The sequence below is a fragment of the Podarcis bocagei genome (assembly GCF_964188305.1).
Source record: "Podarcis bocagei genome assembly, chromosome: 6".
In the NCBI taxonomy this organism is placed as follows: domain Eukaryota; kingdom Metazoa; phylum Chordata; class Lepidosauria; order Squamata; family Lacertidae; genus Podarcis; species Podarcis bocagei.
This window is the reverse complement of record NC_138130.1, coordinates 81,995,298-82,021,658: the sequence shown is the minus strand read 5'-3', so window position 1 is coordinate 82,021,658 and position 26,361 is coordinate 81,995,298. Positions and strand designations below refer to the sequence as shown.

Genomic DNA, 26,361 nt, shown 5'->3' with positions numbered 1-26,361 from the left:
TTGCATTCCCACCATACATGAAAAAGTACCATCTTTTTCTTTGCATCTCCAACATATCTTAGATCCTGTTTTGTACATTTTTGCAATTTTTTCCGGTGTGCTATACCATCTATATATCATTTTCAAATAATTTTCTCTTAATAATATTCAATCTGTAAACTTTAAATTTGTTTTCCATAATCTTTCCCATTCCTCCAACTGTATATTCTGCCCAACATCCTGAGCCCATTTTATTTGTGCCGATTTTACCATCTCATCTAAAGTCTCTCCACATAGCAAAATGTTATATGCTTTCTTAAATAATAAATTCAATTCTATTCACATTTATAGGAAAACCCTTATAATTCACATTTTCTGAACTACAAGGGCCCAAACAAATAATCAAAACTTACCTGAATTTTCACAATGCGGTTCTCCAACCAAGCAATGTGCACTAGGATAAAGCATGCACTGGGATAAAGTGTGCATAAAAATGCACATTCTCCCGAAAGTAACTTACAAAAGTGTGCTATATTACAGGAAAGCGGTTTGCAACAATGTGCACATTAGGCAAAGCTGCATCGAAAAATGTGTCTATTAGGAGAAAAGCAGATGAATTTTCATGAATACCTTCTTGGAAAAAAACAATGTGGACTGGTGTGTAAATGTGGAGAACTGAAGAATGAAAAAATGAGAAACTGAACTAGACATGTTCATCCATCCCTACTCATGAGACAAGTATCCCAACCATGGGAATATCAGTTATGAGCTCTAGTCGACAAAATAGGCTCAATGGCCTGGTTATTGGTTATATTAAATGGTATCTTAGAGATAATAGTTGGGATTTAGATTTTAGAACATATTTTGGAACGTCGTTCTCCAAGACTTTCTTTCTCTGTTGGTGGAAAACTTAAAGCCAGGATGGGGGGGGGGGGAGTCACAGATGAGCTAAATAAGAAGCTATAGCATCTATCTCATTCTTGTTAATAGAATGCATATTCACTGTCCTTACTATAATTGTTTTACTGCCCTTTATGTTTATTTATCCATAAGGCCTGCTGTTAAATGGCTTGGGAGGGCAATTGCCTAATGGCTCGATATTGAATCAAATGCTCAGTGGCCTTTGGATGATATTGAGAGTAGGGGAGGCCCAAATGGGTTCTTGAAAGAAGCTTTTGCCCATCAAAATTGATCTGCTGGGTTTTTCATCCCAAGGATATAGACCTACCTTTAAGGGAAAAACTCAACTTCCTCCTGTTTTCACACTCAGTGAGATAAATTCTGCTGTTTTAAGTTGTTTGTTTCCCACAGTGAAAAAGCAGCATACAATTTAAAAAACAACAACACCTAAAATCATATTAGGTTTGTTAGGGGTGCTACAGTTCCTAGGATTATTTGAGGGAAGGCATAGACGCGGGTGGCACTGTGGGTTAAACCACAGAGCCTAGGACTTGCCGATCAGAAGGTCGGCGGTTCGAATCCCCGTGACAGGGTGAGCACCCGTTGCTCAGTCCCTACTCCTGCCAACCTAGCAGTTTGAAAGCACATCAGTAAGTGCAAGTAGCTAAATAGGTACCGCTCCGGTGGGAAAGTAAACGGCATTTCCATGCGTTACTCTGGTTCGCCAGAAGTGGCTTAGTCATGCTGGTCACATTACCCGGAAGCTGTATGCCGGCTCCCTCTGCCAATAAAGCAAGATGAGCGCCGCAACCCCAGAGTCGGCCACGACTGGATCTAATGGTCAGGGTTCCCTGTACCTTTATGTGCTATAAATATGCTTCAAATTTATGGTGCATATGCAACCATAGCCATCATAACTAGTAGCTTTGTATAGCTTCATCCTCCATTAATCTCTCCAATCCTCTTTTAAAGCCATCCAAGTTGGTGGCCAACTATGGAGCAAATTCCACAGTTTAACTACAGACTGCACAAACATATTTACCTGTCCTAAATCTTCCAACATTCGGTTTCATTGGATGCCAATGAGTTCTAGCATTCTGAGAAAGGGAGAAGAAACTTTTCTCTATCCACTTTCTCTTCTCCATGCTGTGCATAATTTTATAAGCTTCTGTCATGTCCTCTTACAGGCCTTTTCTGTAAACTAAGAAGTCCATCATACTGCGTGGCACAGCCTCTTTTATCATTTTGGTTGTCCTTTTCCAACAGTATCTTAAGAATCCCAGGAAGGAGCAAATCTGGTGCAAACTCCTCTCTGAGAGCCAGCCCGTTCATGTGGCCATAGACCAGGGATCTTCCATGAGCCTGGATCTCAGCCTGAAAAGCAAGATGAGCACTGCACCCCATAGTCGCCTTTGACTGGACTTAACCGTCCAGGGGTCCTACACAAAAGCCTTTGACTGTGTCAACCACAGAAAACTATGGCAAGTTCTTAAAGAAATGGGAGTGCCTGATCACCTCATCTGTCTCATGAGAAATCTCTATGTGGGACAAGAAGCTACAGTTAGAACTGGATATGGAACAACTGATTGGTTCAAAATTGGGAAATGAGTACGACAAGGCTGTATATTGTTTCCCTGTTTATTTAACTTATAGGTGAAAGGCTAGCCTGGATGAATACCAAGCTGGAATTAAGATTGCCGGAAGAAATAGCAACAACCTCAGATATGCAGAAGACACAACCTTGATGGCAGAAAGTGAGGAGGAATTAAAGAACCTTTTAAGGGTTCTTTTGAGGGTGAAAGAGGAGAGCGCAAAATATGGTCTGAAGCTCAACATCAAAAAAACTAAGATCATTTCCACTGGTCTCATCACCTCCTGGCAAATAGAAGGGGAAGAAATGGAGGTAGTGAGAGATTTTACTTTCTTGGGCTCCATGATCACTGCAGATGGTGACAGCAGTCACGAAATTAAAAGACGCCTGCTTCTTGGGAGAAAAGCAATGACAAACCTAGACAGCATCTTAAAAAGCAGAGACATCACCTTGCCGACAAAGGTCCGCATAGTTAAAGCTATGTATTCCCCAGTAGTGATGTATGTAAGTGAGAGCTGGACCATAAAGAAGGCTGATCGCCGAAGAATTGATGCTTTTCAATTCTGGTGCTGGAGGAGACTCTTAAGAGTCCCATGGACTGCAAGAAGATCAAATCTATCCATTCTTAAGGAAATCAGCCCTGAGTGCTCACACTGGAAGGACAGATCCTGAAACCGAGGCTCCAGTACTTTGGCCACCTCATGAGAAGAGAATACTCCCTGGAAAAGATCCTGATTTTGTGAAAGATTGAGGGCACAAGGAGAAGGGGACGACAGAGGACGAGATGGTTGGACAGTGTTCTCGAAGCTACCAACATAAGTTTGACCAAACTGCGGGAGGCAATGGAAGACAGGAAGGCCTGGTGTGCTCTGGTCCAAGTGTCATCAAGTGATGTGGCATGAATGTGTGAACTGTGCTTTGAACAGTGGGAGAAGTTAAGTATCATTGGCCAGGTGTAGAATAACAAATAAAAGGGCCTGTACGAGAGGAGAGGTGTGGGAGAAGAGCAATCTGCTCATTGTTTTCTCTCTCCCACCCCATGTGTATTTCCTCCTAGGTTCTTCAGTTTGGCCAAAGTTGCTCCCTTCATTTCTCCTCTTCTGGGTGCCAGGAGAAACCAGATGCAATGTGGGAACCCGTGAAGCAACGAGATGGGTTTAATTTTCGAGGGAAAGCTGCAATTAGGCAAAGAGTGCAAAGTCAATATGAGTAGTGCATGAGCGAGAGCGCGCAAGTGAGCGAGAGACCAGGGAAGGGAAATGATCTTTGTCCTTTGGGCAGCTTTCCGCCCCCTCATAGCCGCGTCGCCAAGTCAACCAGTCCCAGCTGGGAAGGAGCAGATTACTCATCTCCAGGGGTCAACCTCTTTCAGGCTACCAAACTAGCCCTGGGCTAATCAATGGTTCTCAATCTAGATGCACCACCACATCCATTATACAATGAGCTCATTCACAGATTCTACAGCACATGGATGGTGGTGGGTGGTGGGGGAGAAGTAACCTATCGGTCAAATCTTTACCCTGTTGTGCATTCTCTCTCTCTCTCTCTCTCTCTCTCTCTCTCTCTCTGCCAGGTGGCTTTTTCACCTGGGAAAGAACACACACCTCATAGATACCTGTGCAAAGATAGCACATGGACAGAGAGATTTGTGTACAATAAATAGTGGCACATTTGTGTGTACTCAGACATAGGCAAGGGTCCATGAGATGGGTCTGAGTAGGCACAAATGTGCCACTATTTCTTGCACATCTCCCTGTCCAGGTGATGATACCTTTACATGTTGATATGTAGCAGAGCAGCAGTTTACAGTCGATTCACCTTGCACGCAGCATCAGGCTGTGAGAAAGCTCCTTTCCAGTGGTGATGGTGTATATGGGGAAAGGGAAAGTTGGAAAGTTCCCTGTTGTGTTCTGTAGTTCCCCTGAGTGCATTGCACAGAGGAAGCATGCCAGTGCCACCAGTGCTATGGGCATGAAAACACAGGCACAAAGCCACTACATATTTTTCAGATCTTACTTTCCCCAGGTACTGTGGCTTTGAGCAAAGCCTTTCTATGCCCGGCACGTAGGGTGAATAACACTTCCAAACCATCCCTTAGAGCAGAGATCAGATAAGTGGAGTCTACTCTTTTCTTTCCTCTAGTGGACCACCACCTGGAACCAGATGCCAAATAGTGGCTCAAGAGGTGGAACCAGTTGCCTACTGTGCTCCATGAGCTATGGCTATACTGGGATGGCTTACATAACAGAAGTACAAATTAATATCTAAGTTGCTGCAGATTGTTGATTCTAAGTGCCTAATTCGGGATGCGTGTGCATTTCTGGAGATGCTCTTTCTGATCTACTGCAAACTCTTTCTGATCTACTGCAAATCGTTCTGTGATCTACCAGTAGACATGGGTCCATCTTCTGCCCACTGCTGCTCTCGTAGAGTATGTGCACTAGGCACATGCCCCTTTAAGAAAAACGCCACCCATGCTTGTACTCAAAGTCACTACAGGGAAATTGAGGGCAAGTTAAGGAAAACAAGGTTGAGAGTGAATTTGAAAATCCTCACCCTGCACCAGAGGGAATTGAAGGCAGGCAGAGCTGGATGGGTCAGGTGGGGGTGGGACCCCAGGGACCACGGCTCTCCCCCTCCCCAAAAGTGTCCTATTCCAAGAACAAGCTCTCATTATTTGTATGGAAGCAGTAAATTAAAGAGGCTGTTTTCTCAAAGCATCCTAATGTGGGGTAAATCAGCCCAAATGGGTTCCTACAGGAAGCTTCTGCCCAGCAAAATGGATCTGGTGGGTTTTTAATCCCAAGGATATAGGCCTACTTTTACGAGAAGACTCTTAACTTCCATCTGTTTTCACACTCAGTGAGACAAATTCTGTTGTTTTGAGTTGTTTGTTTCAAAGATTTCTATCCCACAGTGAAAATTTTCCAGACGTTAACAAAAAAGCACCTAAAATCAGATTAAAATCTGACCTTCATCCTTGCTTTCATATTTCTTGCATTGTGTTTTTATACTAAAAGCCTGTAGGTAGGGCTCAAATCACCTTTTGGTCGATATATTATTATTAGGCACTCTAGTAGTAATAATATTCAGAGCACAATCTAGCCAAAAATTAAGCACATTTAGTATTTTATGAAAGATTTAACCATGTGCTTAACTTTGCCACTGAAATCCACCGGGTTTTAAAATGCTAAATATTGGCTGAATTATCCCCTTATTATGTAAGTACCAGGCTTTTCCTTCGTTTGAATATTCAGAGTGCTGCACAAATGACACCACTGTGATCCTGTAAGCAGCCTGTAAACTAGGCCAGGGTTGTTATACCCATTTTGCAGTTGCCAGAAAGGAAGTGATGAGGCTGAGAGAAAACATTTCCTTTTCAGGCAGCATACAGCCCAGTCCTATGCACAATACAGAGGTTACCCCCCTCAGTAACTATGCATATGATTGCAGAGGGGAGACTGAGCCAAGGCAGAAATCTCTACTGAGACACACAAATTGATTTACTATTAAACCAATCATAAAAATAATAAATAACAATAAATAAGAGAGGTTAACCCAAGGGCAACACATTTTTAGGCTGGAGACTGGACAGTCTGAATGACCACCCTCCTCCAAAATACTATAATAAATGAAATCAATTTTGGATCATTTTACAAACAGATAATTTGTTAGTCTTTAATGTTATCCAAGACGACAGCAAGCTGCTGTATATAGCAACAACAACAATAAATATGCAAATATTTGTTAAGCATGTAAGCAAGGAATTGGAGGAGAGCTGGGAGCATGAAGAGTTTTAGGAAGTGTTTCTTTTCTGTTTGCACGCTGAGCCTCCTTGCTGCAGGAACTGAGAAAGTTGATAAGCGACTGGTGGCCTTTTCTAATCTCTGGCTGATAGAATTCACCCAGGTCGACAGGTTTCCCAGGTTGGAGGTTTAAAAAATCCAACAATCCTGGACACTTGTTGATTGAGCTTAAACAAACGTGCGGGAAAACGGGGCCTGGCCACCTGCCCTGTTCTCCACGACGTGGAGGACGGTCCCCCACACCTTTAAGCCCTCCCTCCCTCCCCAAACACTCTACCAGGTGCTTTCTTGACCACACAGCAGGCGAGCTGTTAAAGGCCAGCCCTCCGAAACGGCTCCACTGGACTCTGCCCAGCACAGTGTGTGGACTCGTCAACTTGCAACGCAAAAGGCGTCCGGAAGCACTCAGCACAGTGAGGGCGCGCTTTGCCACCGACTTCAACTGGATGTGGTTTGCGCAATAAGCGATGCGGCCATGGCAAGAGACAACGGCCCTTTTTCTTTCACTCACGCAAGCCAGGATGGTAGATCCGGATTCGTTTCCATTTGTAACCCGCTCTGGAATTGCATTTGCAATGAAGAGAGGGTGAGAAAGGTTTTAAACATAATTTATATTTAAATAAAGATAAATAAGTCAGGAAAACATGGAGCCTGGATTTCCGCAATCCAGTCAATTCAATACCACTTACGGTCATCTTCCAGCCAAAGCAGCATAGAGCCACGCTGCACTTTGCGCCCCGGCAACCAGCACAGGAAATTCGTTTTAAACTAGGAAGCAGCACAGTAAACGGCCCGCGGATCGGGCGGAGGAGAAAAGGCTTGGCTGCATAACTGATACTCGAGCGCGCGCACCTATATATTCAGGGTTTCTTTCTTTCTTTCTTTCTTTCTTTCTTTCTTTCTTTCTTTCTTTCTTTCTTTCTTAAGAGGAAGTTCGTAACTACTACCTGAAAGGTTCTAGTGCAGTGCTGTCTGGGGAGGACTCTAGGGGCAAAAGTACAGCGCTCCCCTCAGCAGAATAAGAAAGAGGCGCCCCCCACAACTGAGCAAAGCTGGCTTGCCACATTTTGAAATTAATGAATACACCCCATCTAAAGAAGCGCCCGCGCTATGAAGACTATGAAATTCAGAGACTAAAACTCATGCCTCCGATCTGAAACATTCCTGTTTCTAATCCAAAATATGGTTTTAGCTATCCAGGAAGGAAAGCTCTTTGTACATGTTCGAGGACACTCTTGGTTCAGTTACTGTTTCCCTTTTTCCGGGGGGCCGGGCTGTTGCTCCAAGCCAGCTGCAATTATAGCACAGCCACGAGGTGAATGTCTTGCGAATACAGTGAAGTTTATTGGGGAGGGGACGCTGCTGTTGCTGTTACTACAATTGCTACTATCACCACGTTGCGCGCGCACTCACACACCTCAAGAAAGTGAAACTCTCAGGTTCTAAGCTTCAGCAAGCGCGGATTCTTATTGGGGAGGCTCCGCCCAATGGGGGCAGCCAGGCGGGCTCACGCGCCTGCCGGAGAGCCAATGGGAAAGCTCCCCGAGATGTCCTGGTCCTCGGGGCTCATCAGCCGCGGGCGCAGGTGAGTCGTACCTGTCAAAGGCTTCGCAGCGCAGCCCTGGCCTGTGCGCGGCTCGCCCCGGTGGCTCCTCCAGCCATGAACAGCGAGGACCAGTTTTACGCCTCCAGCCAGCTCTTCAAGGAGCCGTGCGCCTTTCAGAGATCCCAGCCGCAGGATTATAGCCAGAGCCCCCCCGCGTGCCTGTACATGGGTAGGCAGCCCCAACCGCAGCAGCAGCAGCAGCAGCAGCCCCCGTACCCGAATGTTTTGGGGGCCTTAGAGCAAGGCAGCCCGCCGGACATTTCCCCCTACGAGGTGCCCCCCATCACCGACGACCCAGGCATTTCACATCTCCATCACCACCCTCACCACCAGCACCACCACTCTCAACTGCCTCACTCGCACCAGGAAGCGCTCCCCTTTGCAGATGGGGCGGACTCTGGGGTGCTAGGCGAGCCCAGAGTGCACTTGCCATTCCCCTGGATGAAATCCACCAAATCCCACGCCTGGAAGGGACAGTGGGCTGGCACGGGTAAGACGCCTTCCCCTCTCTTCTTCTGGCCTCTCTCCTTCTCTCTCGGTCCATGCTGAAGCAAGACGCGGCGTCTCGGTCGGGGTTATGCTTTCAACGTGTGCACGGCTCTATGCCTGACTGCCAAGTCGGAGAAATGGGCTTCTTTCAGTCTCTCTTGGGCAAGGGTGGGGGCGAAAGATGGTGATAACGACAACCAGCACCACCTTTGAAATAACTTGATCCCATAAATGCATTCGTAACACAACCCTATAGGGTGGTCAGGCGGGGAAGAAAACCCCATTTGGGGCTTCTTCCAAAGGGGAGCGTGCAAAAGACTGCAATCACACTTGGTAAGGAGGTGCCGCTGAAATAAAATGTGCGTTTTATTGTGTTTTTATGTGCTGGAAGCCGCCCAGAGTGGCTGGGGAATTAATAATAATAATAGCCACTGGAATATACTTAACCAAGCTGAGGGTTCTACATCCCACCCCATGGCAGGCAGGAAATATTTCCTCTTCTGGTTGTTAAATCTTCAGAGAGTCTTGGGACACCCTAAGGACTAACAACAAACTTTCACAATAAATCTGTGAGTCCTGAAGGTGCCACAAGCATTTTGGGAGTTACTGCTGCACATCAAACATATAAAACACATAGCTTTCCTCATAGAACCCTGAAAACTCGAGGCTGTTAAGAGTGCTGGGAATTGTAGCTCTGTAGATAAACTACAGTTCCCAGGATTGTGACTGTGTGTGCTTTAAAAGCACAGTGATTACTCAGTCTTAATACAGCAATGCTTCTGGATGTTGAAGGTCTTCCATTTCCTGACTGGAACTGGGGGTCACTTTAATGACAACAGACCCAGTCTTGGGAATCCAGGGAGAGATTTATATTTGTACAGCATCTAGCAATCTGTATGTGATGATCTTCTTCTTCTACTTCTTCATGCATTTTTCATTTCAATATATTTTGCCTATGGTCAGCCTTTAAAGAAACCATTGGGCTGGATCCCTGGTTGCACTTTTCTGATGTAATTAGGAAGCAACCAAGAAAGGGAGAGAACTAAGACTACAATCCTGTATTATATGTTTACCTGGAAACAGGGCTGGCCTACACATGAGGCAAGGTGAGGCGACCGCCTCAGGCGGCAGGATCCACAGGGCAGCAGGTCCCAATGTCAACCTTTCTTCCCCACTTGTTCCTGATGTAGCTCTTCCCTTGCCTCTTCTTCCCTGGTGTGGAAGGAGGCACCATTTTGGGGTCCATCTCAGGTGCCAAAAAGTCTTGGGCCAGCCCTGTCCGGGAAACTGTTATGTTGGATTCAAGTGGGCTTCCTTTTGAGCAGGAATGTACATATAGGATTAAATGAATCCCAGACTCAAGTAGAGTATCATTAAGATTAAGGCCACTTGTAAAACAACAACAAAGGTGCCCCATTAACCTGGTCCTGCTACAATAGAAAACCTTACTACAGCGTGTGATGCCTTAGAACTACGCAACAGTCTACCAACAATAATTTATTAGGCAATTAATATTGGGGCAAAAAAAATATTTCTGTAATGCCATAATCCTACACAGCAAAGAAGGCAAACACTGAATCAGCTGTTCAGTTGAGAGTAAGAACTTAAAGCTGACCTTATCTAAACCGATGCTTGGTTTGCTACTGTTTTGAAAACCAACATATTTGGGAGCTAAAAGTTAGATCCAAAGATGCGAGTCACCTCACACTATGACCACTGTGCGTCAAATTCAGCTCCCTTCACTTGCAGTCCGCAAAAGTGTCTCCCCAGACTACCTCTTCAAAAGTATTCGCCCTTCATGAGACAGTTTCTCGTTTTTGCTCACAGAGCTCCTGGGAAAAGTGGCAAGAATATGTCTTATTATTAAGAAATATTATTAAGTCCGTGAAACTCACTTTTGTCTTATTATTAAGACATACTTGGCGGGGGTTTTGCCTCAATCGTAATCAAGTCCTTACTGGTTCTTGGGAATTGAGTACAGCATTTCAGCAAAATTTAAAAAGGATTCGGTTTTTTCTTTTATGTTCAGATTCTCTTGGGGCAGGTGGAGAAATCAGTAATCTTATTCCACTTTAACCCCGCTAAAACATCCAAGCCACTATGTCTGGATTTAAAGTAGTCTAGTAATCATTTTAGAAAACTTGTTTTGATAAACATTTCTACGTGTTCTCCAAAAAGGAGAGAAAGAAGAAATGTAAAGGGGAAATTATTTTCCATTTAAATAATTTTGATTCCAAATGCCTTGGTTTCACTGACTTCGGGCAGGTCGGAGATCTTGCATTTTTATGCAGGAGCGGGGTTTCCTGCCCCGGCGTTTGCTTCAGTTATAACAGGATCTAAACCAGAGCATGCCAACTAATTTCCTCCACTTAGCCTAGTTACCTTCACGGGGAGCAAAGCTACCTTATATGGAAACAGAGAATTAGGAGCGATAAATTGCCAGAAACCATTTCCATAAAGATTTGCAAGCGGAACCCTGGAAAGGCAACCCACCGAACCGTTCAGCTGTTGCCTCTTGACTTAAGCCAAGTGGAAACTGATTCTGCACTCCAGTAGTAAGCGAGCCCCACTGACGGCCGTGGAACTTTTGCATTAATGCGCTGAGGATTAGACTCTTGTTGGTGGCGAAATTGTTTCCTTTACAGTGTAATCCTCTGCACGTTTAGTCGGAAGTATTAGTCTGGCGCCTATTCCCAGGAAAGTGCAAATAGAGATTGTAGTTTAAACCGATTTATTCTCAGTGTCGCCGACAGGACCAAACCGGATTTAGACGGTTTGTTGTGGACGGGGCCTTATACCGAAACCGATGAGAGGTGCTGCCCGCAACTTATGCGTATCGATATGGAATTAAATCCTATTGATTTTTACAGGGATTGGTATCATTAGCACATTTACTAGGGAGTAAGCTCCGTTGAACACAATGGGCCTTGCTTCAGCTGTCAGGCGTAACCTTGCGCTGTTAATTTTGGCGATAAGTCTTAACTTGCTTCAGGATTGGGCTCCAGAGCCCCAGCAGGATCGCGCTGCCCAAGGACTCCTGAAGCGCAACTTGCTCTGCTTGAAGTGCGTAGGGCCCGCCTGCCCCGTTGCACCCTAACAAATGACGCTTTCTGGGCACCAGTTCTACGCACGCGTTTTGGAACAGAATCAGCATAGTTTAAAGCTCCAATCCTCTATTCAGTGACTTCCACTGAATCCAGTGGGGCTTATTTCCAATGTCCATGATCGATCTTCATACGGAATGTACTTCCAAAGGCGATTAGAAGAGATTCAGGCTTCACACTCTGAATCTAAATTTATTGACTTGAAAGTAAGGCCCAGTTGTTTCCACGGAACTCTTAACAAAATATGGTACAAAAGAAATGTCCCCGCTGTAAAGCATGTCAGTATTTTAGTATGATACAAAAAAACCCCCGTGCTTCTATATTTAAAGTGTACACGTTGGTAGGAATCCAGAAAGGGAGATCTGCCAGAGGGAAGGCGCCTTCCTTAGACAGCCTATGGCTGGTTCCTACCTGGACCCAGGTGACCACCCTTCATCTTACTTCAGAGACGCCCTGGCTGCTTTTTGATGTGGAGGGATCTGTACAGTCCCAGCCGCAGCTTTGAATTGTGTCTAGCTGGGTTATTTTGAGCCGTACGCACACTGAATAAATAATAAATGATATAAATAATAAATAATATATATTCTGGCCCCTCGCTCTTAAACGAATTTATTTGGGAAAGAGCCCACGGCTTCTAGTGGAAATCACAGGCGTTCTTAGTCTTTTCTCATTAGAAGAGATCCCTGCGCCATTGCCATTAACTACCTACAAGCTACAACCATTAAGGCATAAGCCCTAAGGACCCCCTTACTTTGAAATAAATATCATTTAAATCCATGAGGTCCCCCTCTCCCATTTATATTGCGTTAGGATCTATGTAAACCCCTACAAAGTTGCAGCCCCGTACAATTAAATGGGAATGCCTGCTGACCGGCATGGGGCTTGCTTCTGAGTTAACGCATCCATAAACTCGTACATTAAATTCGATTGTAACAGCTCCCTGATTTCCAAAACAAAAGTGTTGTTTTGAGCCGCTGTACAAGCTTCCTCTACGTTTGAGGCAATGTGTCTCTGAATGCCAGGTGCTGGGAATCGCTCCTGGGGGCCTTTGCTCGCGGGCTTCCCATAGACACCTGGTTGGCCACTGCGCGAACAGAGTGAGCCTCTCGCCTGACCCATCAGAGCTCTGCGGACGTTGTTACAGAATTATTGTGTGTCCTTGCTGTTGCCAACCGCCAGGCCTTGTCTACTTCTCAATTCCAGATTTTCAGAGATGCCTTAGGCGGCAGCCCTATATACACTTTCCTAGGAGTAAGCTCCCTTGAGCTCAGCTCATTTCTGAGTAAACCTGCATAGGGTTGTACTATACGAGTCTTATGGCACAAATAGATGTATTGTAGCGTTCTGTCCTGAGGCTCATTTTGTCAGGTGCGCGCGTGTATAATTTTCTCTCAGTCTCCCCACTTCTCCAAATATAATACTGTACGTTTCATACATCTAATAAAATGAACCCTCGTCAGCGAAAGCTTATGCCTCAATAATTCTGTTGTTCCTGAAGGGAACCACAAGCCTCTCTTATTACATCTCATTCTATTTCTACGATTTTTGATTCCACTCTTCGTATTGATTTCACACGGGTTTACAAATTGGAACGATGTCAATATTTACGGATCTATCCGTTTTGTTAGCTTCGAGCCTTTCTCTCTTTTGTTACCCACCCCCCACTTTCGCTGTTTTCCAGCGACATGATCTGGTCAGTGGCCACAAGAGAAAGTCTATTTGTTGCCCCTCTTAAGAACTTTATAGGGATCCCCCTGCCCCCATGTCTGCTATCTGGTGGAACAAAGCCCTTAATGCAATATTTGCAGAAAGGCGTGACCTGGAGCGCGCAAGGCGCAGGGCCGATAACATTGTGCAGCCAGACACAGCTTGTTCCCCCAACTGCCCTTCCTTGATCACCACGGCAAAGAAAACTACAACTTCTTGATCCTCCTCCCTCTCTCCCGTTCCCTCTGGAGAAATTAATAGCAGGTTGGGAAAAGATGGTAATTTAGCATGAGCCTAATCAAATAATCCGGAGTCTGAGCCAAGTACGTTCTCCGGAGTTGAAGCCCAAGCCTGACCACCTAGGCTTGAGTCAACGGGTCAAGACTCTTATAATGCAATCCTATTCATGTTTACACAGAAGTAAGCGTCATTGAGTTCAATGGGGCAGATCTCCAGGTAAGTGCGTACAGATTTGTTGCGTAGGGCTGCAATCCAACAGATTCTTCCTCGGGACCAAGTCTCCTCAATTTCAGTAGGATTTACCACCTCTGTAAAATAGATTGAAGACTTTTCAAAGGAGGTTCTGAATTAAGGCTGCAAGCCCATGTTCACTTCGAAGCAAGCGCTCTCTCCATCTAAACAGCGCTGGGAACAAAAAGCTGTTTTATCCCCCAAACAGTAACACTAACTCGGAGACAATCGGGTGGGCCCGAAGTCCTTAACTTTTCCGTTTTAGACACTCCTCATGAAAAGAAAATACGAAATCTTCCCGAGTGTTCCGCGCCCGGTATGCGCGTAATTCTGCAGTTTCTTTAGACGGTATATACTTAATTACACAACTTTATCCTCAAGAGATTCCTAATGGGAAAGAATGATTTGTGATCTACCCTTCCCCACCGGCTAAAAGTCTGGGATGTGTGTGAGGGGGTCTAACAGAGTTGTCGCTATATTAGGCTGAATCAGAGGGATGTTTTCTGGCACCAATTGCCCTCGAAATCTATGGAACTCCTACCCGTTTCAAGCATTTGCACGCTGAGTTTTCGCTCCAAATGCCACTGAAAGCAGCGTAGAAAACCTGGGTGCAGACTTAACCATGTCTACTTAGAAGTAAGTCCCATCGAATTCCCAGGTAAGTGGGGCTAGGATTGCAGCCTAAACAGCCTTCAGCTGGGATCAGTCCAGAGCTCGTTCCGACCCCTGCGCATTGCTAAGGCGGTGTGCACCGTCCTGTTTACTCCGCATGAAGCGCGCTCCCACCGCTGGTTCGGGAAGCGGTGTGTATGAACAGTGTTAGCCACAAACCATATCTCTCCTGTTGTTCCTTGGGAAATACTGCGTTTTGATGCATTTTCCTCCAAAGCAGCTTCCATCCAAATAGAGAAAAGGAACGGACTAGTTGTGTTTTAAGCATGTAATGCGTAGTCAGCGTAAGATAATGCGTAAAGACACAACACAGTATTTTTGCTCAGTGAGACGTGCTAGGCGCTAGATGTGCCCTATGCATTTAACGTGGATATAATTTTGTGTGTTGGGGGGGGGGGAACGTGTGTGTACCTATATCTGCCTCTCTCATAGTATTATTTTAAAGCAATTATATCTCCCTTTTCCCACCAAGGGGAGGACCCAAAGACGCACATCAGGTGCACATACTGACTTGTCCAAGCCCAAGAAGATTCTGGATAATTCCCCTTTGTAGTGCAGTCCATATCAGTGGCGTAGCGTGGGGGGTGCAGGGGGAACCAGCAGCTCCGGGCGCAACATCTGGGGGTTAGGGTTAGGGGACGCAAATCCACGGGTTAGGGGGCACAAATTACTTGCCTTGCCCCGGGTGCTGACAACCCACGCTATGCCACTGGTCCATATCATATCAAAAAGTGCTTTTCCATTTTTCCTCATTTTCAATACATTCGTCACACAACATGGGGGATTGCTTTTTGGAGGAGAAACGTGAGCTTCAGATCTCTCTTGGGCATGAGAATCTTGCCACATGGTTCTTTGAATCCAACTCAAGGTCTTGAGTGTGGCTAAAAACTAAGATGAAGCAATATAATCCATATGTCTAACAGTAAAGCTGACACACAAACCAGCCTACAAAGTAGATGTTATTTCAAAGTAGGAGGTGTTTCAAGGTATATTTCGTATACAATAGAAATCATTCTTTTTGTTTTCAGTAGTCCTGTTAAAGCTGAAATGAATGTGCCTATGAAAATTCTATCCTGGAATTGTTAACATTGAATACACTCTGGGTGTTGACCAAATATAAAATATTTTATATTTGCTCCTTTTTGGAATGCAGTAACCATTTCTCATTTGACAACATTTGATGATTTGGCTGCAGTTGAGGTTCACATTTGATGGCTGACAAAGGACACCCATACAAAAAAACAAGGAATTGCCAATAAGCACGAATTCAAAGGCCCAAACATCTCATTTCAAACATAAATTTGAATTCTAAAGTTATCTTTTTTCCATTCCAAACCTGAGTGGCAAAACCAGACTCATTGGAAGCCGTTGTTGAATATTCATTTCAGATCCAGCCCAGCTACTTTTTACTGGATTGAAAATTTGCTTCACTTTCACTGGATCTGGAGATACTTTATAAATGAAAGCAAAATGCAAGTTGTATTGTGCAATCCTTAAAAAAAAAAAAACACAAGTCAGAGTTCTGCGCATTTATTAACGACAGAAGTCAACCCATAAAGTGGTGTGAGCAATTCATTAATGCCTTCATCCAAGAACCAAAATACTGATTTTTCAGGTATACACATTAAATTATTCAGACAACATGGTTAAGACAGGAAATATGTAGGGCTTCCTTCAGACTTAAGGGTGCAATCCTGATAAGGAAGTCCCACTGAATTTGCTAGGGCCTGCTCATAAATAAGTCTGCTTAGCAGACTGCAGCCTTTTAAAATCAACTGGGAAAACATCCCAAATTAAAATAATAATGCCTTTTTGCTTTTTTTAAAAAAGTAAATTATTTTATTTACAAAAACCACAGATGACAAGCATTTTCCTAGACAAAATATCCCTGATTATACCTCTTCCAAGATGGTCCCTACTGAGATGTATAAGGTGATATGCAACATTAGTCATACTCAGAACAGACTCATTGCAATCAATGAATGATATGATTGGGTATTATCCATATTGCACATCTAAAAACGCAGTATGCCTCCCCCTTCAAAATCTATAAATTCCTCATCCTATGCATCTCTACTCAAAAACAAGCCCAACTGAGTTAAATAAGACTTGTTCTCCGGAAGAGGGGGTTATTGGGTTGTTGTTGTTTTGATGATGTATTTTGTGGTTTTATATTGTGATTTTATCTTGTGAACCACCCTGACACCTACAAGTATAGAGTGGTATACAAATAATAATAATAATAATAATAATAATAATAATAATAATAATAATAATAATAATAATATCTCAGCGATCCTTCTGAGCAGACATAAACAGAACTGAATGGGTAATTGAGGCAAACATTCTATCCATTGACTGAAATTTATTTCATGCTTCCTAATAAATATTATATAATGATATGTTGACTGCAAATAAAGAGAGTAAATATTATAGGTAAATAAGTGAATGGCATAACAGATTCATTTATGGCTGTTTAGTCACTCACTTATTTACATATAGTATAATTTAGTGTTTGACAATATCCTTTGAAGATCCTGTGCTTCTTGCCTGCAGGACTGTTCAGGTGCTTTCCAACCATCGTATCAGAATTCCTAAAATTATAACCCCATTTTGGTTTGCTTTCTTTTTCTTTATCTTTTTCTGGACCAAGAGCCTGATCCTTGCTTAACTGAAAACATCTTCAAGAAAATAGTGGGACTGATTTCTACCTAAAGTATTTTAAATCAAGGGACTAAACTGTTCATAAATCTAAAAGTACCAGAGATTAGTGGATTTAGCGTTGTGGTGTGATATTCTTTTAAAAGCCCTAATATATTGCATATGTTGTGATGGCAACTCAGGCGCCAGTTCTCAACTGCAGGTCCTGTACTGAGCTGGGAGTTCAACTAGAGTTACTTAAAGGACAACTCCTAAAGAATCCTGGTTTAAGGGTGCTGGGAATTATAGCTGTGAGAGGCATAAACTTGAGTTCCCAGGATTCTTATTTTTTGGGTCCCAAAGCTATGCGCTTTGAATGAACTTTAGATGTATGGTGTGCATGTGACCATTCTTCACCAACCTGGTCATCTCCAGACGTTTTTGGAGAGTATCCGAAACTGCTGGGAGTTGTAATCCAAGACATCTGCAGTCCACTAGGCTTGGTAAAGGCTGAACTAGATGACCCCTGATATTCCAACTCCATGATTCTGTGATTTCTTGAGCTGATGTGCATATACAAGAAAGGTAACAAACATGCCAGTAAGTCATCAGACAAAGCTTTCAACAACAACATGTTGAGCACGCCCAAAAGGTATCAAAGTGGGGGAGACATAGTGATTGATAGAAGGGAACTGGGGGCTAAGGAAGAAGTATTCGGGGGTGGGTGGAAGACGTGATTAATCAGCTGCAGCTTTTCCAGCATTTATCTCCACAGCATGAAACGTTTTACCTTTATCTGTTCAAAGTGGCAGCTTTGTGTGTGTGTCTATGTGAGGAATATAACTGTTAAAAGAATACATGCAAAGCTAAGAAGTTGTGCTCAAGCGCATTGCTATGTGGTTTTGGAACATTTCAGACCAAGGGCCTGCTTCCAGCTTTGCTCATGCATGATATATAGGGGAACCCATGGAGATGCACAGTTCCCATCCAAAGCAACTTGAATGATGCAATCCATTCATCAACTAAAGCAGGGTATATCAAACTTGGGTCTCCAGTTGTTTTGGACTACAATTCCCATCATCCCTGGCCACTGGTCCTGCTAGCTAGGGATGATGGGAATTGCAGTCCAAAAACAGCTGGACAACCAAATTTGGGAAACCCTGAACTAAAGCAATGGAAGGAAAAGCCAGAGGTATGGAGCATTTTCCACAAGTTTCTGCTGCAAACTGAAACAGGTTGGCCGAGTAGCATGCCAAGGTAGTTAGACTATCAGCCTCGGAATTAACGCTCGATACGTTTGAACAATAGTAAGCCAGGAGCAAGCAAGGGTTCCCCATAAGAAACGCCTAAATTAAGATTTGCTGCTGATGGATCCTCCTGATGTCAACCACATTATGCGGCAATCTTAAACACATTTACTTCGCAGCAAGTCTCCACTGAACACAGTGGGACTTACTTCGGAGGAAATGTGCATTGAATTGCAGGATTAGCGGCCCCAATTGGAGCTGAAATGAAAAAGCTCACAAAAACCTGAGTCTTTTTGAAATTCTGTTTTCAGCTTTCAGGGATATTTGGAGGGAGAATTTGAGTATTTTCCAACAAAATGCTTTTGCAATTTGTATCGTTATGGGCAGTTGGATCAGCAAAAGTTAGTATCGACGTTCCATTGAAATTGATAGACTTTTGGCTGAATTGACGCTTGCCTGAAGGCAATGACGCTTGCCTAAAGAAAGGGGCCAAACGGCATATTAAAATAATATACGAGTTTTCACGTCTGATGACTGGAAGGACTTTTCAAACAGGATATCAATTTCCATCACACGTCGAAGGGAATTACTGTCCTCACTTCGGTTCTACATTGGGTATGGGGTTACCCTGAGAGGATGTGAACAAGCTCATACATGCTTGCCCGCTCTTTCAAGATCAAGTCAAACTGGATTTCTTGCAAATTAGATTGGCTATCAGTCCAATCCTGGACACCCTACTCTGGCAGAAAGTCCAATCGATCTTGGGCGGCGAGGGATAGCTTTGCCATGTTGTTTTATCTGTTCTTGGACCTTAGAACAATTCAACTACAGATAAGCAAATAGGATGCTAATATACTTAATTTGGATTTGAAGAAAAACACACACCACTGGTTTTAACAGAATTTGATATCATACAAATGAGTTTAGGAAAGAGCACTGTGATCTTGAGTTCTATGGAGCTTACTTCTGAGTAGCCAGGTTTACAATTGCATGGTAAGCTTGTTTTCTCCAGAAACAACATCCGAGTCCGCCTTCGGTTCTTGCGGATCTTAGAAGGTAAGCGGAATATTCCTACCTATTGTCTCGGAGGCCAAATTTAGAAGCCTAATGTTACCATAAGCACCGTCTTAGGGCAGGATCTGGCCGAACTGAAGCACTTTAGAAATTTCGTGCATTGTGGGAGGAGATGAAAAGTCAGCTCCTACGAAAGTTAAGCAGGAAATAAATGTCTGTTAAATGGATCTTACCCCCACTTAAGCGTAATATTGTGCAGCCTTAACGCATGGGCTTAATTTCCCTGTTGCGACGCTCAGCCCGATCCTGGTGGCTCTTATACGCAGATCCTTTGCATGTTTACTCGGAAGGAAATCCCAGCAAGTTCGGTGCCGGGCATGCTCTTTAACGCTCTTGTTGGAGTGCAGCCTTATAAGTGCACAACTTTGGCTGAACAGCCTCTGTTGAAAGCGATTCCCACAATACGTATAACATTAGACTTAGGTGAAGTGGGGGCTAAATCCCAAGTATGTGCACAAAATCTTAGAATCGTGGAGCCCTATCCTAAGCCAATCGATCGGTATTAAATTATTTTAAGAGTTAAAAAGATTGGGTTTATTATATATCAGGATTCAATAGATCAACAGTCAATCAAATCCAGTTTGCTTTGCGTGCGTGTACCTCGGCGCACTGTTCAGCTGTTTAACAAATCCGAGAATAGGGAGATCAAAATGTTTCTTGCGAACTACCACCACCGTAAGATCGATGAGACTTTTTGCCAGGGTAAAGTGGATTAGGTTGGCAACCGATTTATATACAAGAAATCCAGTTTAACGATAGCAAAATCCCATGGAATCCCACTCTCCATCCCAGCCAAGAAAAAAATTCCAAACAAGTTTTGAGGTGATGGTCTATTTCCACGGCTATATAAACAATTAATCTCTTAAAATTAATAAACTGCACACCCGAACTGTGAAGCTAAAGAACTAGAGAAATGCTGGGATCAATTAATCGGTTAGAATAAGGACGAAATCAATGTTACTTAGGCTGTAATCCTCATCCAGTTCCAATGTTGGGAAGTGGCTTAAAGTTTATTGATTTGTTTAGGTAACGTAAAAGCTCTGCTAATATTATTAGTTGATATGGGAGAGGAAATTGCGGGTTATTCATAGTTTTTTTTCCTGTGTTGCGAAGTAATTTTCCAATATGCCTGAAAGATGACAACGGGAATGTGTGTGGAATTATCCTATGACAAAACAATGAAAAACTGGGCATTCTTAAATTTCATTGATTTCAGTGAACACAAGCATACCTTTTTATGTCCCACGAATTTCATTGATAGGAACTTGGAGGCGGGGGGGGCATAACACCCCAGATTTTCTAAACATAGCAGTAAAAATAGTATTTACCAGCGATTAGAGTTGAAATGTCAAAATCAGAATCAGATTTGTTTTCGCTTATAGTTTTTTCTGTGCGGTATTTATATTGGCTTTATTGTATAGTTATCTGGAAAACTTGTCCTCCTCTGAGAGGTTTGATAAATATAATTAATTAACTGGATGGCTGAATAAATTGACGGTTGGTGATTTCAGTGTGGGTTGCTTTAGAAACTGGAAATACCTTCCTTAGGAAGAACCCGCTCCCCAAATCTTGAAAGGACCTGGAAATCTAGCTGCAGCAAAAATTACTCCAGACCTCTGTCAAGTAGGGAAATAGTGCGTTCGATGTTCTCGGTAGTGAGAACAGCTAATTCTTGAAGGTCCTCAGCTGCATCTCACGGGCGCCCCACGAATTTCTTAACAAGACAAAAACACATCTTAGGGACCCGATCTGTTCACGACTTTGGTATTGATTTGGTTTTATTTACTGTGGTGATTTTCGGCTGTAATTTTAAAAAGGAGGCGAAGAGTTGACGTTCAGAAAGGTTTAGCACCCACCCGCCCACACGAGACAAATTTTCAAGTATATTGAAAGTTACTTTTTAGTAGTACAGCACAGATGGACGCAAATGCGCAGGCTGCTTAACTCTTAGTTTTAAAAATGGACCGTTCCAAGTTTGCGTCTCACTGCGCAATCCTATGCGCATTTCACCAGGAGTAACACCTACTGTGTTCAGTGGGGATTATACCAGACATCAGTATTACAGCCCTTGAGTACTTGATTCAATTTTTGCAGCCCCAACAGGTATTTTTCACCTCCTGGGCTTTCTTTGCTCGCAAACGACCCCATTTCCAATTTGCTCTACGCGTGTTAGAGACGATTCAGACAACCTGAATCTTGGTGTAGCTGATGGGTTGTATTGTGCTGTGGGCAGAAAGCAGCCAGCCCAAACTGTAGGCAGAGCCCAAGCCAGTGAAAGGCAGAGCCAACACTTTCTAGGTTTATCTCCGTTTTAATTCCGGTTGAGTTTTACAAGAGGGATACTGAGACTAAGAAAAAGGAAGCGGACACCCGAACCTCTCCAAAGACTGGTTGCAGGTAAGAAGGCAGACAGGTGGGGGCTGGGTTGGGGTTGATGGGGTGATGCCCCACTTGTCCTGCTGACATTTCCTTTCCACGAAGAATCCTGGGCAATGTAGTTCACCCCTCACGGAGCTACAGTTATCAGCGCCCTTAGCAAACTATAGTTCGAAGGTTTTTGTGTGTGTGTGTGTGTGATTTAAATGTGCTTTGAATGTACGGTGTATACATTGTTGTGGGCCCTTGTGCAAAACGTTTTGGTTCTTTTGGGAGACGGGCTTCCAATTTAGCTTGGATTTCACAGCGGTATCCAATTACATGCCTTCTAATTGGAAATGAAACATTATGATGCGAAGAAGAAACTTAATTCTGTCTCCTCGGAGTGTATATAAATGACAGGTGGATCTTTATGCGTAATATGGCTTGACATGACAAAGTTGCATTAGAATATTCCAATCCAATCCAAAGAACTTTATGGTACTAGCCATTGGCCAAGACAAATCTGAATCAAAAATAAATATAAGCAAAAGGAGAGTCGTGCCACAAATAATGGTCTCTATTTAGATCTCTGCGTCTCCCTTACAGTTCACTGCTATATTTTCTGCAGTCTTCTTTCTGATCTTTTTGGAACCCAAAGCAAAATGGACAACTTTATGAATCACTGAAGCGTTAAGAAGTCATAGGACCGTCTCTGCCGTGGAGAGTATTAGAATATTGCGAGATTTTAATTTTTTCATTGTAATAACTTTCAGCTTTTTCGAAGAATGTTAAGTTTTTCTACTCAAAGGCTGGAGAGAGAGAGGGCGAATTCATTAATGATTGACTATACATATACATATACATATACATATACATATACATATACATATACATACTGTTACATATGACAAAATTTTCGTGTATGATAATTTAATAGCATTTGTGGTTTGGTGAGTCCTGGAGACACCACGCTTTCTGAACACCCTAGATGGCCACCTCAGTAAAAATCTGCCTTCTACTGAGCCAATTCATTGGTCCAGCCAGCTTAGTATTGTCCACACTGACTGGCAGCGACTCTCCAGGGTTACGGACAGGAGTCTCTCTCTCAGCCCTAACATGCAGATACTAGGAACTGAACGTCGGACCTTACGCCTTAGCTACGGCCCTTCCCCAAAGACCAACCATTATATTCCCATTTCTTTCCGGTATAGTTCAAGTTGCTAATCCCTTTCTGGTCTTCCATATTCAGAATTCTTGCTGGCTCCTTCCTAGTTTTATTCAGTTTCGGTTCGCCGTGCTTCAAACGTTGTCGGTCACGTTTGTGCTTGGCGGAGGCGAATTTTAAAGACCGAAGGAGTGCTTTAACATAAAACACACAGAGAGAGAACCCTATCTACGGTTTTACTGAAACAGAAAACGAAGCAAACAATATTTTAAATGGCATTTCTATCGGTTTATTTATTCGACATTTTAGGTAACATGCCACAGCAAGGCATGACAATTAAAACATTCCCAAACAGGTTAGAATATTGTTACAGAATTAAAATCCGCAACAAACCGCTTTAAAAGGACCGAAGTACAGCATGCGCGAAAAACCATTCCTCTCAAAGGTTGGGTGATGTTGGCGGTGGAATCAAGGTCTTACCTGTCAGCAAAACTCTTATTTAAGAGTCCGGGCAGATTGCATTTGAAGGGGAAGGCAGGTCCATAGCCTGGGGGTCTGGATCAAGGACGACCTCGGGTTCCCAGTAAGGAAGGCAGTTTCAGAAGAGCATCCGCATCAATGTTTGGGCAGGCGCATATGAGAAAAGGAGCCTTCTGTTCATTAGATTTATTTCACGCTTCCTTGTTTATTTCATGCATCTAGACTGAAGTTTTAACGATAGGCTTTATTTAGAGCAGGGTTTCCCAAACTTTTGTCTCCAGCTGTTTTGGGACTACAACTCCCATCATCCCTAGCTTACAGGACCAGTGGTCAAGTGTGATGGGAAATGTAGTCCAAAAACAGCCAGCGACACAGGGAAACCCTGATTTAGAGCAAAAACCATAGCTCAGAGGTAGGAGTGTTTGCTTTGCATGAAGAAGGTCCGAAGTTAGAATCAGGCTCCTGTCTGGAACCCTGGAAATCCTGAGTTTTGAATCATAGAGTTGTTGTGTTGGAAGGAGCCACGTGGATCACCTAGTCCAAACCCTTGCGATCATGCAGGAATCTCTTTGCCCAACGTGAGGCTCGAACACAGACCCTGAGATTAAGAAGTCTCATGGTCTACCAACTAAGCTATCCCGCAGGTTTTGCTGGGTCAGACTTACAGTAATGGCAGCTTCATATATTTTGTCGTGTGACTTGGGCTCCTTGGAGGAAAGGCAAGTGGTGATAATGATGGTGGAGGCAGTGGTGATTACTGGAACGCATAATCGGTTAAAAGGCAGAAATAACCGAATGAAGCGTCTTTCACCTGCTGACAACTCTGTACTGTATGGCCGAGTTTAGGACTGCTCTAAGACTTGTTTCGGCTGAAATTTTGTTTAGAGCCACGATGGCTGTTGTGTGAGATGCATTATGATCCAAATGGTTACCTGAGTTACACACAGAATTATAGAGTTGGAAGGACCCGAGGGTCATCTAGTCTGACCCCGTGCGGTGCAGGAATCCCAACCACATCAACACAGATCAGGTTGCTAGACATTTCCTTGCTAGCCTAGGAACAGCTGATTTTGGTTTCCTTGGATTTATAAAACAAAGAAAACCGCCTTCCCGAAGATAGAGGGCCACGAGGAATTTAGATCTGTCACCTTTTTAACTCTGTTCTGTGCTTGGTTAACAGTGTTTCCCAAACTTGGGTCTCCAGTTGTTTTAGGACTATAATTCCCACCATCCCTGACCACTGGTCCTGCTAGCTAGGGATGATGGGAGTTGTAGTCCCAAAACAGTTGGAGTCCCAAGTTTGGGAAACCCTGTCTTAGAAGAAAAGTTAGAACCAGGTCGCCGCCGCCTCAAGGTTCTAGTCCTCACGAGCCATCCACGGCAACGCCCTCCCTGCGGTGCCTCCCTCTGGGTCGATTCTCATTGATCTGTTCCTCTTCCTAGGGGGCTCTTTCGTGGTGGAGCAGGAGGAGAATAAGCGCACGAGGACCGCCTACACGCGGGCGCAGCTGCTGGAGCTGGAGAAGGAGTTCCTCTTCAACAAGTACATCTCGCGGCCTCGCCGGGTGGAGCTGGCCGTCCTGCTGAACTTGACCGAGAGGCACATCAAGATCTGGTTCCAGAACCGGCGGATGAAGTGGAAGAAGGAGGAGGACAAGAAGCGAGGCGCCGGCGGAGGAGGGAGCAGCCAGGAGCCCGAGCAAGACTGCGCCGTGTCGTCGGGGGAACTGGCCGGGAAAGAGCAGGGCGAAGACGAGCGCTCGGCGCCCGGCCTGCTCCCGGTGGAACTGCTCCCCTCCAGCCCCGACGCCTCGCCCAGGCGGCAGCAGGACGCACGGTGAAGGAAGCCCAGGCGCCGGAGCCTGCGGGAAACGCAGGAGGAGCAGATCTGGCAACCTGTCTTGGACGTCTGTCACCGCCATCCCACAAGATAAGCCCTCAGAGGTCTCTGGTCCCATCTCGTCCGAAGGGACAACATGGTGCCTTCAAGGTGTCACTGTGAACTACAACTCCCATCAACTCTGAGATGTTCTGGACTGTGAGCCCTAACTCAATTTGATGCCCTCTAGATGTGGACTGCAACTCCCATCAGCGCTAGCCGGTATCACCAACATTCCCACCAAAGGGATGATGGGAGTTGTAGTCCACAACATCTCCAGGGGACCTGCTGTAGACTGCAGCATCCCTGGGCGGGGGCAGGCGCAAAAAGAAGGGAACTCTCAGGTGTGGGGATCGGGGGATCCTCTAGGTGTTGCTACAACTCCCAAAATCCCTGACCATTTGGTCATACTGGCCGGAGCTCTTGGGATCTGGAGTCAAAGGTTCCCTGCCCCATGACCTAAGGAAAGAGGGGAGGGAGGAAAACATGAGTATTTCCCCCTTCAAATCTTTAGTGTCTTGTTTCTTTTCATTTTTTAAAAAAGCAATCTCAATTAAGAAGCCTTTTTTTTAACGTGCTTGTTTAAAATGTTTTTGAAAATTGGATATTTAAGAGATTATTCTATATTAATAAATATTCAGACATTGGGGGGAAATTATGTAGGTGTAAGTATAAGGACATCCTTTAGACTCCTTGCATTAGAATGGAATTGGGAATATCATTCCCTGGTAAACAAGGAAGACACGACACATGTTTGGTGACTGGAGTGTGGGGCTCACTGGAGGAAAGATGGTTGGAAATGTAGCAAGATATTTTTTTCAGTCCAGCAGCCTGCAATGACTGCTACGGGATTGCAACGCTAACAGTGTCTGTACATAGAAAGGTGCTTTCAAGTGATTTAGAATATTGGCCCATCTATATTATTCAAGCAAGCCTTTCCTGGAGATGCCCAGGGACTGAACCTGAAATCTTCTGCATGCAACACAGATGCATGAATGCCTAGTTGAGGCCCTTCCTGTGGGAATGTTCAGGGAGGCAGGAGAGGATATATTGCTTGATTATAGCCTTTCCAACTTGTGTAAACAAGTTCACAATTTAGCAGAGTAATATTCTCCTTTTTAAACTTGCAGCGGATGCGTTTGCTCAGGCTCGCTAAAGCCTCTATAATAACTGTTCTGGTATTTCCCCCTTAT

The 26,361-nt window shown here is 44.1% G+C and overlaps 1 protein-coding gene across 1 annotated transcript; it reads left to right on the top strand.

Moving 5' to 3' along the window:
- The first annotated feature begins 7,880 nt into the window (after positions 1-7,880).
- PDX1 (pancreatic and duodenal homeobox 1) lies at positions 7,881-25,306 on the top strand. Its single transcript, XM_081198022.1, has 2 exons — positions 7,881-8,372; positions 24,733-25,306. Exons 1-2 carry the CDS (start codon positions 7,937-7,939, stop codon positions 25,128-25,130), a joined length of 834 nt encoding a protein of 277 aa, XP_081054148.1. The 5' UTR covers positions 7,881-7,936; the 3' UTR covers positions 25,131-25,306.
- Positions 25,307-26,361: the final 1,055 nt, after the last annotated feature.